At 40.5% G+C, this 13,160-nt stretch overlaps 1 protein-coding gene across 2 annotated transcripts in view; it reads right to left on the bottom strand.

Annotated features, from left to right (window-relative positions):
• The window catches only part of WDPCP (WD repeat containing planar cell polarity effector), a 236,106-nt gene that overhangs the window by 60,893 nt on the left and 162,053 nt on the right, over positions 1–13,160 (bottom strand). For both annotated transcript variants that reach the window (XM_006083288.3, XM_023746417.1), the window contains one exon: positions 8,973–9,075. In XM_006083288.3, coding sequence (XP_006083350.1) covers positions 8,973–9,075 — 103 coding nt within the window. The remainder of the gene's footprint in view (positions 1–8,972; positions 9,076–13,160) is intronic.

Genomic DNA, 13,160 nt, shown 5'->3' with positions numbered 1-13,160 from the left:
TGTGGAGGCTTTGTGGTACAATTCTGTCTTTTTACCTGAGCTGGGTGCTCCAGGGGATGTCCCTTTTGTGGGTTGTGTGTGCCCTTCTGTTGTAGTTGAGTTTGATTGCTGTTAGCATGTTAGTGATGGGATTGATCCTTAGGCTGACTGGCTGTGAGGATTGGCCATGACTACAGCAAACAAGCTATTGTGTGTAAGCTGACCCCATGGACTAGGAGATGCTGTCATAGGGCTCTGGTACCAGCTGAGTCTGCCCTGTGTTGTTTTCTGAACTGATTGGGTTCTAATCTGGTGTAAAGCCAGCCACCAGTTGTATTAAGTTTTGGAGACTCTTGACAGGGGCTCCAGTGCAAGCCAAGATCAGCCACAATTTGTGTCAGGCTTCGGGCCACCTAGTGGGCTACAAAGTAATCTGCCACTGGTTAACACTTGTGCTGGGCTTGGAGGTGACTGAGAGAGGATGTGCTGCAAACAGAGGCCAGATGCCACTAGTTCCATGCGTGGAACTGTTTGATGGGCACCACAGTGTGACCTGAGGTAGAGGACTCTTGAGCCAGGTTTGTGGCTAATTAGTTGAAGCTATGCTCTAGGCCAGGGGTCCTCAAACTACGGCCCGCGGGCCACATGCAAATACAATATTGTATTTGTTCCCGTTTTGTTTTTTTACTTCAAAATAAGATATGTGCAGTGTGCATAGGAATTTGTTCATAGTTTTTTTTTAAACTATAGTCCGGCCCTCCAACGGTCTGAGGGACAGTGAACTGGCCCCCTGTTTAAAAAGTTTGAGGACCCCTGTTCTAGGCCTATACTGGCCACATATTGTGCCAGACTTGGGACCATCTGATAGGAGTTACAATGCAAGTTGAGAATGGTCGCTGTTGTGCCAGGCTTGGAGACACTTAGCAAGTGGTACAGGGCATGCTGAAACCAGCAGCTGCTTGTTTGGGGTTTGTGGAGCCCTGAGAGATTTTAGGGGTGTCGGTAGCACAAGCCAAGGCAGGTTGCTTATGTGAAAAAACTGCTAAAAGTGGCTTGGGTGGTATGTCAGAGAATCACCAGGACAGGCAGAGAATGTTAGCCAGGTTAACTATGAACTCAGATTTGATGCTCACCTGAGGCTGTCAACTGGATGGAAAGAGGACTTAACAAAGGAGTAATGGTGCCTACTAGAGCTTTTGTCCCGGGAATGATCTGCCCTCACCCTGAAGCCAGTTAATTCAGTTCCGCCCATATGTCCCTGGTGCTCTTTGAGCTGCAGTACCCACACTGGAGCCCAGAATGAATGAGTCTGTGCACGGCCTCTCAAGAATGCCTGGAACTCCAGCAACCCTTGTTTCAGCCCTCTGCAATCCCCACTGATTTTCATAACCAGATTGGGACTGCTCTTCCCAGCACTGGGGCACTGGGATCCCTTATGTCACAGGAGGGACTGCCAGCAGAGATTCCCTGAGTTATTAATTGCCACACCAGTGAGATGGGCCCTGCCTGTTCCACATCTCCACCCCTACTACAAATCTGTCAAAGCTTCATCTTTATACCCTTAGTTACTGGACTTCTGTTCAGCTAGTCTTCAGGTGGTTCTCAATGATGGTTGTTCTATAATTTAATTTTGACGTGGCTTGTAAAGAGGCAAGCACAGTGTTTACCTACTCTGCCATCTTGACCAGAAGATACCTTCGTATTCTTAAAGTTTGTAGCATATTACTGTACAAATTGATTTGTCCACTACATTTTAGGATTAATAGAAGATATTTTTACTATACTACACACTAGCCAAGTTAACACATATTCTATGTATTCTTAACTTCATGGTTTTATTACTCTTAATATAGTAATTCTCAAGTAAAAACCTTCATTATTTACCTGCAGAAAATTTAATTGCCAGTGATTTTGTCCTGGATCAGCACAATTTACTGGCCTGATATGTGAGACATTAACTCCTTTCTGAAAAGGAGAAAAAGCAGGTTTAAAGCCCAAATAGTTTAATGTTTGTACCTTTTCCCCCAGGAAAAGACTATTATCTTTTGTTAGCAACTGACAATTTATCACAAGGTGAGTTCTGAAAATATGACACCTTATTTCATAATATAGTGATCTAGTATTTCAGAATTGTTAAATATTTAAACAATGGAAAAGTTTGATCTGAAAGTAAGTACCTAATTTAGAGAAAGTTAAGGTTATTAAAAACTGGTATTATTTAATATGTCACATTCTATGATTGACAACATTATGTCACCACAAAGAAAGGAACAAAGGTTGAGTAATCATGCATTCTTAGGAATTTACTGAGAACTATAAATCTCTTTTAAGTTGTACAAGTAAGATAGTCTTGTAGCTAAGCAAGGCAGTTAGTCTTTGATGTACTTAAACTTACAAAAGGTTTAGGATTATGTCTTTAGGCAAAGATGCCTAAAGGAAGGAAGGTATAGATCAAAACTGACATCATGACACAATAAATAGAAGATTGGAATGAATATATCTTCTAAGTCAAACAAGTAATATAATGTCTCTCAAGCACAGTGTAAAGTGAACAGTTAATCATAATATTAATTGGAGAATTAAAAACTTATTTTGTATCTTAAATTTTAGAAGAATTTATATTAATGAGATATTTTAAATATAAGAACAAATCTTTACCTTTGTCCATATATTATCTACTGGATACATTTTCACAATCATATCATGATTTTTATACTGAAACAGGCATTTAGGAAGAAGATAAATTATTAAAAATCAGTTTTTTGAGTGATTTTTTGATGACACTGTGTTACAAAAAGCAAGATAAATATATGCATAATAAAAATCAGAAATAGGCCCTGACCGGTTTGGCTCAGTGGATGGAGCGTCGGTCTGTGGACTCAAGGGTCCCGGGTTCGATTCTGGTCAAGGGCATGTACCTTGGTTGCGGGCACATCCCCAGTGGGGGTGTGTAGGAGGCAGCTGATTGATGTTTCTCTCTCATCAATGTTTCTAGCTCTCTATCCCTCTCCCTTCCTCTCTGTAAAAAAATCAGAAATAGGATGATAGTCTTTGTTTTTTAATATTGTATAGTTCAAGCACAAATAACCTTTTATATCAGAATTTAAAAGTATATTTAAAAGGAGATGGCAATTTATAAAGTTACAGCCTTTTATAGAATAGTATCTGCAAAATCATCTACACTAATAAAAGAGAAAGATGCAAATTAACCATCACTCCTCTACACCCACCAGCCAATCAGAGGCGAGTATGCAAATTAACCCAACTAAGACGGCGGCGGCCATGGAGCTGGAGCAAGCAGGAGGCTTGGGTTGACCCCGGCGATGGAGGAGGCCAAGCTTCCCGCCTGCCCTGGCCAGCCCTGGGCTCCACTCAAGGCTACAAAGTTTCAATTATAGAAGATAAATCCCAGAAGAAAAAAAAAAGAAAAAGAGAGGCTGGGAGCTTGGGTCGCTGGGGGGCGTGGCCAGCCTGAAAATGGCCCTCAGCCCCTCACCCAGGCTGGCCAGGCACCCCAGCGGGACCTCCACCCTCATCCGGACACCCTTCAGGGCAAACCAGCCGGCCCCCACCCATGCACCAGGCCTCTATCCTCTATAATAAAAGGATAATATGCAAATTGACCCTAACAGTAGAACGACTGGGAATGACTGGTCACTATGACATACACTGACCACCAGGGGGCAGATGCTCAATGCAGGAGCTGCCCCCTGGTGGTCAGTGCACTCCCACAGTGGGAGCTCTGCTCAGCCACAAGCCAGGCTAACTGCTGCCAGCACAGGGGTGGTGGCGGGAGCCTCTCCTGCCTCCTCAGCAGCGCTAAGGATGTCCGACTGCAGCTTAGGCCTGCTCCCCGCTGGTAAGTGGACACCCCCCGAGGAGTTCCGGGCTGCCAGAGGGATGTCTGACTGCCAGCTTAGGCCCGATCCGGGATCAGGCCTAAGCCAGCAGGTGGACATCCCCCAAGGGGTACCAGACTGTGAGAGGGCACAGGCCGGGCTGAGGGACTCCCCCGAGTGCACAAATTTTTGTGCACCGGGACTCTGGTCTATATATAAAAAAGTCTAAGCAACCGTTCGACCAGTAGCTATGACGCGCAGTGACCACCAGGGGTCAGATGCTCAACGCATAGGCATAGAAACATGGAACAGACTGATAAATCTAAGAGGGAAGTGGGGAGGGCAGGAAGAGAGTAACCAAATCTTATATGCATACTAGAGGCCCAGTGCACGAAAATTCATGCACTCAGTAAGGGGGGTCCCTCAGTCCAGCCTGCGCCCTCAAGATGTCCGACTGACGGCTTAAGAGGCCTAAGCCGCAGTCTAGCCTCCCTCTGTGGGAGGTGACTGGTGGGCCGATCAGGGGAAGGGGACCAGCAAGCGGCTGGCCCTGCTCCCATCGCCGGTGGACTCCCTCTGTGGGAGGCAATGCCGGCGGGCCGATCTGGGGATGGCGCCAGCCCCACCCCCCGTCACTGCTGCCACCAGTGGCCTCCCTCTGCAGGAGGCAACCGGGCAGGCTGATTAGGGGACAGTGCCGGCCAGCAAGCGGCTGGCCCCATCCCCCCAATCACCCCTCCATCACCACTGGTCGCCACCACCCCCCCTCCTCGCTGTCCCCTCCCTCTGCCCGCTGGCATACACCTTGGCTAGCCTGGCGCCTCCTGCTTGCCAGCCCCACCTCCTGCCGACCAGTCATTTGGCCATTCAGTTGATTTGCATATTACGCTTTCATTATATAGGTCTAGAGGCCCAGTGCACAGATTGGTGCACCGGTGGGGTCCCTTGGCCTGGCCTGTGGGGATCAGGCTGAATCTGTGTACCGGGCCTCCAACATCCCCCAAGGGGTCCTGGATTGCGAGAGGGCGCAGGCCAGGCCGAGGGACCCCACTGGTGCACAAATCCATATACCGGGCCTCTAGTATAAGATAAGTGTATTTGGAACTACAGTGCATTTGGAAGACTTTCCTAACATGTGAATGTGTAGACAGTCACAATAAGTGCAACCGGGAATTATCTTTGAAGGTGGTTTTAAAAATATTTCCATAGAGGAAGTTGTTTTGGTTTTCTTTTTCTAAATACTATTCTTCAAATCTCATTGTAACAGATGAAGTGCTGGCTAAACTGCCCCCATCCCCTCCCCCCAAGTTGCTATTGCTTTTACAGTAACAGGCATTTTTGCTGGGTTTATGGTCACCCCATTAAAGATATTTCCCAGACTTATGAGCAGTTTTTGTCCAATCAGCAGAAGTGATGTGTAACAACTCCTGTGTTGTACCTTGACCAAGAAAAGAGATTGCCTTCCTTTTCTCTCCTCCTCCTTATAGGTAGGGACGCAAATCTTCAAATACACAGATGAAGGCTATACCCTACAGATGACAAAGCAACACAATAGAAGGAGCCTGGTAATCTGATTCCAAGATACCTTACCAGTTCTGGAACATCTTCCAGGATGACATTTGCATAAAAGAAAGAAAATTCTTTCAAGTCACCACAGTCTCCCTTTGGAGAAGCCTATACTGTTTCGTATCTAATGCACATGTTGGCATTATCGCACCACTAAGGACACTACCAGTGAAGCTCATTCAACCCTGGTTACTTTGACTGACATACTACTCAAGGTCCTAGCCAGAGCAATTAGGCAAGAAAACAAAATATAAGGCATCCAAATCAGAAAGGAAGAAGTAAGATTCATTCACATATATTCCTAAAGTTGGAGGATACAAAAATCAATATATTATTTTTTTATATGCTAGTAATGGATTATCAGAGAAGTTAATACAACTGCATAAAAATAATCTCAAAATATATTCAACTAAGGAGGTGAAATATCTGTACACTGAAATGACAACCCTTTGATAGAAGATGCAAATAAATGGAAAGATATCCATGTTCATGGGTTGGAAGAATTAATATTGTTAAATATCCATACTACTCACACCAGTCTACAGCTTCAATACAACCCCTATTAAAATTCCAATGGCATTTTTCACAGAAATAGAATAAACAGTCCTAAAATTTGCATGGAATCCAATAGACCCTGAACTGCCAAAGCAATCTTGATAAATAAAGATAGAAGCATCACACTCCCTGATTTCAAATTTTATCACAAAGCTACAGTAGTAAAAGCAGCCTGCTATTGGGTTTTTTGGGAGGATTTCAAGATGGTGGCAGGGTAAGTGGAAGCTACACTCACCTCCTCCTAGGACCAAAATGGAATTACAACTAAATTAAAGAACAATCATCCTGGATAACCAACTGAAGACTAGCTGACGAGGAGTCCTATAACCAAAGATTTATAGAAGAAGCCACATCAAGACTGGTAAGGGCAGAGACTCAAAACAGGCTAGGCCTGCTCCCATGGGCAGTGGCTGAGGTTCTGGACGGATATCTTAGCTGTGGGAGGTTCCCCTGAGAAGTGTGGAGCCTAAACCCCAAGCCGGGTTCCCTAGCCCAGAGATGGGAAGAGGCGCTCACACAACATCTGGCTGTGGAAAGCAGTGGGGTATCTGTCTGCCAGGGAGAGACAGAGTCTGCTGGAGACACAGGCACCCTCTTAAAGGACCAATGCACAAAATTTCGTTTGCAGCCACGTACTTAGGACTCGGGTGGACTCAGAGTCGCCTGAGGAGTGCCAGGATCCCTGTGCTGAGTCATTCTTCACCATCTTTGGACTTCTGCATAGTGCTCCTGATGTCATTCCTAAAGCTGTGAACTGACTATGAACCATTTCATCATGGTTTAATATTGGTATGCTTAATAATACTCTTTCAAATCATCATCATTCTTGATATGGTCAGTGTTAATGACACATCTGTTCTACTTATTCTGGTATATATTTCTTATTTTTTAAAATTAATTAAATTTATTAGGGTGAAATTGGTTAATAAGGTTATATAGGTTTCCAGTGATACATGATCTGTACATTGCATTGTGTGCCCACCATCCAAAGTCAAATCATTTTCTGTTACCATATATTTGGCCAAGATATGGAAACAACTGCAGTGTCCTTTGATAGAAGATGTGGTACATATATACAATTAAATATTCTTTCAATATCTTACATAACTTGTATATACAATTAAATATTCTTTCAATATCTTACATAACTTGTCCTCTTGCTTGCAGCAGAGAACCCTTTTGAAAGCCAAAGCTTAATTACTTTCTGCTTTTGGAAAAGTTTATGAGACCAAAGTTTAATTAAACTCAGGTAATCTGAGAGAAAATTCACTTTCCCCAGCATGATTTGGGCTGTATGGAAGAGACTATAATGAAACCAGATACTCTCTCCTAATTCCATTGGAAGACACTCCAGTTTTCTGGAACAAAAGTAGAGTAGACCATTCACCTAAGATGTGCACCTTTTGATAGTAAGTCCAAAAACACTGAAAATTGGGGAGTAACAAGGTTTCAGTGAAGAAAAAGTAATTGGCTAGAAATGAAGCAGAGCTCCAAGAGGGCACCCCAAGCTCTCTGGCTGGGAATTGTCAGCTGGCCACAGCAACCTGATGAAAGAATGCACAAGGCACATTTTGGTGCACAGTATCTCATGGTAATCTCTTCATATTCCTTTTTACCCCTAGTAACTTTAAATAGCTTTTACTAGTAAATGCAGAGATGTCCTCCATTGTATCTGATACCCTGGTGGAAAAGGCAGGGTACATAACTAAGGAAAATTCCCATAAAATTTGCTATGAATTAACCTTTCTCCTGTATTTTCCCAAATGGCTAGAGGGATAGGGATGGAGGATATCTGTAACCACATCATATAACATCATACTTCCTATTAATGTGGTATGGTTTCATTATTTAGTTAAGTGACTTCGCATAAAAATGTACCTACCTCACAGAAATGTAAGGATTAAGTTAGTGTCTGGCCCATAGTAAACATGTAAAAAATATTAGCTGTTATTATTTGGAGGCACATCAATATAGTTAACAAGATACAGTAATAGGTCAATTGAAGTTATTCTTATGTAATATTGTATCAATAGTATGTAACATTATATTAATACTATTTCTTATTGATTAGGAATAGAGATTTTCAAAGTGGTTTATGCATCAATCTGGAACCCCTTCAGAGTTAGGGTAGACTGGAATCATCTTTCTGGTAAGCAATTGTCAGCTTTGGTATTGAAGTTTATAACTCCCCTGGTGGTAATGGCTTTGAGCCCTTCAGTACCACCTTGAAGGCCGGGATGGTGGTGGTGATGTTAGACAGAAGCTGACAAGTGCTCCCTTTTCCTGCAACAGCATTCCAAAAAACAAAGCACAAGATGACCTATCAATGGAGAGGAACTTTTCAGAAGTTCCACAAAGAAATGAAATCTGTTACAGTTCTGAGGGTGCTTTGCCTAACCCAGGAATAGGAAATACAAGAATACGAATTGGGGTATCTAGAGATCAGGACTTCCAGATTTAGTCCCATTAGATAAACTGAGTTTAGAAAAAGGATAATAGTTTTTAAAAACTATCACTTTTCTATGTTATGAAGTTTTGAATGGACCCTTAGATTCAAGTTAGGCTCAAGTTAGGCTTCTCTTTGGAAGACTACATTGTAAAATGACTCTAGGAATTTCTAAGTAAAATCCCATATGAAGTACTTTGATACAGGGGAGAATTCTTTTGAGATATGACATGTCTATGTGTATAAATAAAGGATTATGTAAATTCCTGTGTTGGGCAGGAATAGCTGATAATAAACTCCGTTTCTCTCAAAATCATATGAAGAGAACAAAGTTCTTTTTACTTTTTGCTAAATGGTGATTAATCACTGATCATCAATTTTCATATTAACACAATTCCAACTTACATATTTATATTGTACTACTTAGCCAGGCTTAATTCTTTTGTTTTTTTTAAAGACACTATCTTTACAAAGAAAGTAATTCAAATTAACCAACCATGACCTACAAACATAAACAGAAATGATACTGAATAAGTATTGATTAAAACAAAAAGCACTTTAAAAAAAACCCCAGCATGAATTCTTACCTACTCCAGAGGTTATTGATTCTGCATCAATGTCTCGAGCTCTTTTTCTTGCCACTTCAGCTAGTGCCAATTCACCCTTATCTAGTGCAAGGTAATGGATGTCCTTTGGAAAGAAAGCAAAATAAAAGATTAATCCAAAATGAATGTTGGTTAAGTTACAAAGGAGATTTTGAAAGGAAGAATTTATTGTTCAGATTACAAAGCAGACATGGCGTATGAATATTCTTTTTTTGTATTTTAATTTTCTTGAAATGGAGATTATAGCTATAACTAATGGCAATTATTTATACAAGTTATTTTAAATCTTTAAATCAAATGTTTGACATACTCAGTTTTGTTAGGGAATAGAAATCTTAATTACTGTTTTCCCTGTGGGGAGATTTTAATGAAGAAAAACCTCAGCTTCTTCAAAATTCAGTTGTTTGGAATACTAGTACCAAATCTGTCTCTGATATTTAGGTGTCTAACACATATTACTTTGTTAAGATTATTAATACTACTATTTGAACTCATTCCGTCAACAAATCATTGCCTCCTAACTGCCGGCGGTTTTTGGAGTACACAGCTCAATTACAATACCCGGTTTCAAGAAGCTCTGAGCCCAGTGGGGAGACCACTATAAGCAACAGTTAATGAATTAAAGTGCTATGAAGCGAAAGAGAAGGAATTGATCCTTGATCTGAGTCTTGAAGGATAAATAGAAGTTATACTAGGCAATGGCAGGTCTTTCAATATGAAAGGAGTACTGGATGGACTTAGAACATTTTTGTTACACAGAATGATTATTGGAACGATAATTTTACTGCAATAAAAATGGAAAAAGCCCTAACTGGTTTGGCTCAGTGGATAGAGCGTCGCCTGCGGACTAAAAGGTCCCAGGTTCAATTCCGGTCAAGGGCATGTACCTTGGTTGTGGGTACATCCCCAGTAGGGGGTGTGCAGGAGGCAGCTGATCGATGTTTCTCTCTCATCGATGTTTCTAACTCTCTATCCCTCTCCCTTCCTCTCTGTAAAAAATCAATAAAATATATTTTTTTAAAAATGGAAGAATATGAGCAGTCAGTTTACAATGAAATATAAATAACCTATAATCATGAAAAATATTTCACTGTATAATACTCAAATACAAATAAAAAAATGTAATTTCAAATTAAACTTTAAAGTTAATATTTACTGTTTGCAAAGTTTGTGGGGAGATAGGCACTTATATTTACCGGGAATGTAAGAATTTATGCAGCAGGGGTTGATAAACTATGGCCTGTGGGCTAAATATAGCCTGCCTTTTGTACAGTCCTTAAGAATGATGTTTACATTTTTAAATGGTTGAAGAACTGTGCTCTTATTTAATTCTAAATGGCTTTCAAATTAGCTTATGCTGCAGACTTGAAAATGTTTCAACCTAAAACTATAAGGCAAAACTACTTATATGTGAAACCTAATACAGTGATAAAGTTTCAATGAGAACTAACATTGTTTGACTTAAAAGTAATGTCAGGCTATTGTACATTTCCTGCACTGTCAAAAGCTAAAAAAAAAAAAAAAAGACCTGAGATCTCCATTTCTACACAAATTCCCAGCAACATATTTTCCAATTTTAATCCACAGCAGAGTTTCTCAACCTTGATGCAAGTGCAAAGAAATTTCCATATTCTAAAATCTATTTAACAATGTGATTGAAGAACTTTAATTAGAAGTGATTAATGTGCAATGTAATGACATGCTAAAAGGCAGGCTAGTCTTTTAGCTAATAGAATTCTAAAAATGACCTCTCATAGATTGATATCAATATATGGCAATTCCTATCTTTGAAGAAAGAAATTTGTAAAGGTGAAATATGTAAAATACAGATGAGCATTAACAGATGAACATTTGCAATAGATTTTGATAATAAAGAACACTGACTTTCAACCCTAATTGAAATGTTATCCCCACCAAATTCCATTATTCACATTCATAGACTTGCCTTACAAAAATTATACTCAATTATTATATTTTAATTTTATCAGTAAAGATTTATGGAAATTTATTTTCTTGTTATATATACATATATATAATAAACTTCAATTTTTCCTCTTGTCCCATAGCCTGCAATACTTGCTATCTGGTCCTTTACAGAAAAACAATGCTGATTCCACATTTTAACAACATATCATCATTTAAAATCTGCCTACATATTCCTAAGGAAATGATGTGACACTATATGTCCAAGATTGGTGATGAGAGCAAAACTTATATAACAATGAAAAATTGGAAGCAATGTAAATATACACCAATCCAGAGTATCATGATACTTCCATAACAGGTCCCTATATTCAATGAAGAAATTAGTAATAATTTAAAATATGCCACTGTATTCAATTTGCTAGTATTGCATTTAAAACTTTTGCATCTATTTCATAATTAATAAATTATGCAGCTTCTCCATCAGCACTTACTGCTTCACCTTGTATTTTTATGTTATGGAGATGGTTTCTTTCCTTCATGCATCAACCTCTGCTAGTTTAAAAATTTTCTTCTGCAGCTCCTCACCTCTTTCAGCCTTCACAGAATTGAAGAAATTTAGGGCCTTGCTCTGACTTAGGCTGTAGCTTAAGGGAATGTTGTGACTGATTTGATCTTTTATCGAGACTACTAAAACTTTCTCTGTATCAATAATAAGGTTGTTTCATTATCATCCCTGTGTTCACTGGAGTAGCACTTTAATTTCCTTCAAGAACTTTTCCTTTGCATTCACAACATGGCTATTTGATGCAGGAGGCCTAGCTTTCAGCCTATTTCAGCTTTTGTTATGCCTTCCTCACTAAGCTTAATCATTTCTAGCTTTTGACTTAAAGATGTGCAACTCTTCCTTTCACTTGAACACTTAAGAGGCCATTGTAGGGTTATTGATTGACCTAACTTCAATATTGTTGTGCTTCAAGAAATAGGGAGGCCAGCGGAGAGGGAGAAAGACGAGGTAATCGCCAGTTGGTAGAGTGGTTAGAATACACACCACATTTATCAATTAAGTTTGTTGTCAAATATGGGAACGTGGGATATATATAGTATACACACAGTTAATAAAAGATCACACTGTAATGAAAATAAAATCAAATAAAATGAATAAGCCCACAAAAAAAGATCTCAAATCACAATAACAAATGCGATGATGATGAAAAAGTTTGAAATATTGAGAGAACTACCAAAATGTGACACAGAGACATGAAGTGAGCAAATGCTGTTGGGAAAATGGTGAAATAGACTTGCTCAATGCAAGATTGCCATTAACCTTCAGTTTGTATAAAACATAGTATCTGGAAGCAATAAAGCAAAGTATAATAAAATGAGGTATGCCTGTATCTGAATGTGTTCTTAGCTAAATAGAGAGTGTATCTTTGTCATTCCTTGCCCCTTGGTTTGACAGAGCTCATGAGTCTTTAGGGTCTGATGCAAGATATATATCAAGATATATATATATATCTTACCTAATAATAGACAAACATGTAAATTAACCATTCCTCTGCTACGCTCACCTGCCAATCAGGAGAGTATGCAAATTAACCCAACAAAGATGGTGGTTAATTTGCATACGTAGGGGTGGAGCGAAGACTGAAGGCTCTGTCTGGAGGAAAACCCGGTGCTCGCAGTCAGAGGAAAGAGAAGGCCTATTGCACGAATCTCTTCCTGCAATGGGCCTCTAGTATGTGTGTGTATGTGTGCGCACACACACACACACACATACACTGAGTGGCCAGATTATTATGACCACCTGACGTTTGTAGGCAAATTAGCTATAATTTCGCGCTGAAGTTGCTAGAGGGCCAGACCATTATAAATAGGGAAGCAGGTTGTTTACCATGACAGAAGTGATTTTTTTCTGAAGATATGGGTAAACAATGCAGTTTAACAGCCTTTGAACATGGGATATATATAGTATACACACACACACACTAGTGGCCCGGTGCACGAAATTCGTGCCTGGGGGTGGGGGTGTCTCTCAGCCTGGCCTGTACCCTCTCCAATCTGGGATCCCTCTTGCAATCAGGGACTGCTGGCTCCTAACCGCTCACCTGCCTGCCAGCCTGATTGCCCCAACTGCCTCTGCCTCGGACCACCACCATGGCTTTGTCCGGAAGGTCTCCTGGTCTAATTAGCACATTACCCTTTTATTAGTGTGGGTGGATGTATGTGTGTGTGTGTGTGTGTGTG

Source organism: Myotis lucifugus, unplaced genomic scaffold (assembly GCF_000147115.1).
Source record: "Myotis lucifugus unplaced genomic scaffold, Myoluc2.0 scaffold_6, whole genome shotgun sequence".
Lineage (NCBI taxonomy): Eukaryota > Metazoa > Chordata > Mammalia > Chiroptera > Vespertilionidae > Myotis > Myotis lucifugus.
The sequence above is the reverse complement of the archived record's forward strand: the minus strand, read 5'-3'. Positions and strand labels throughout refer to the sequence as shown.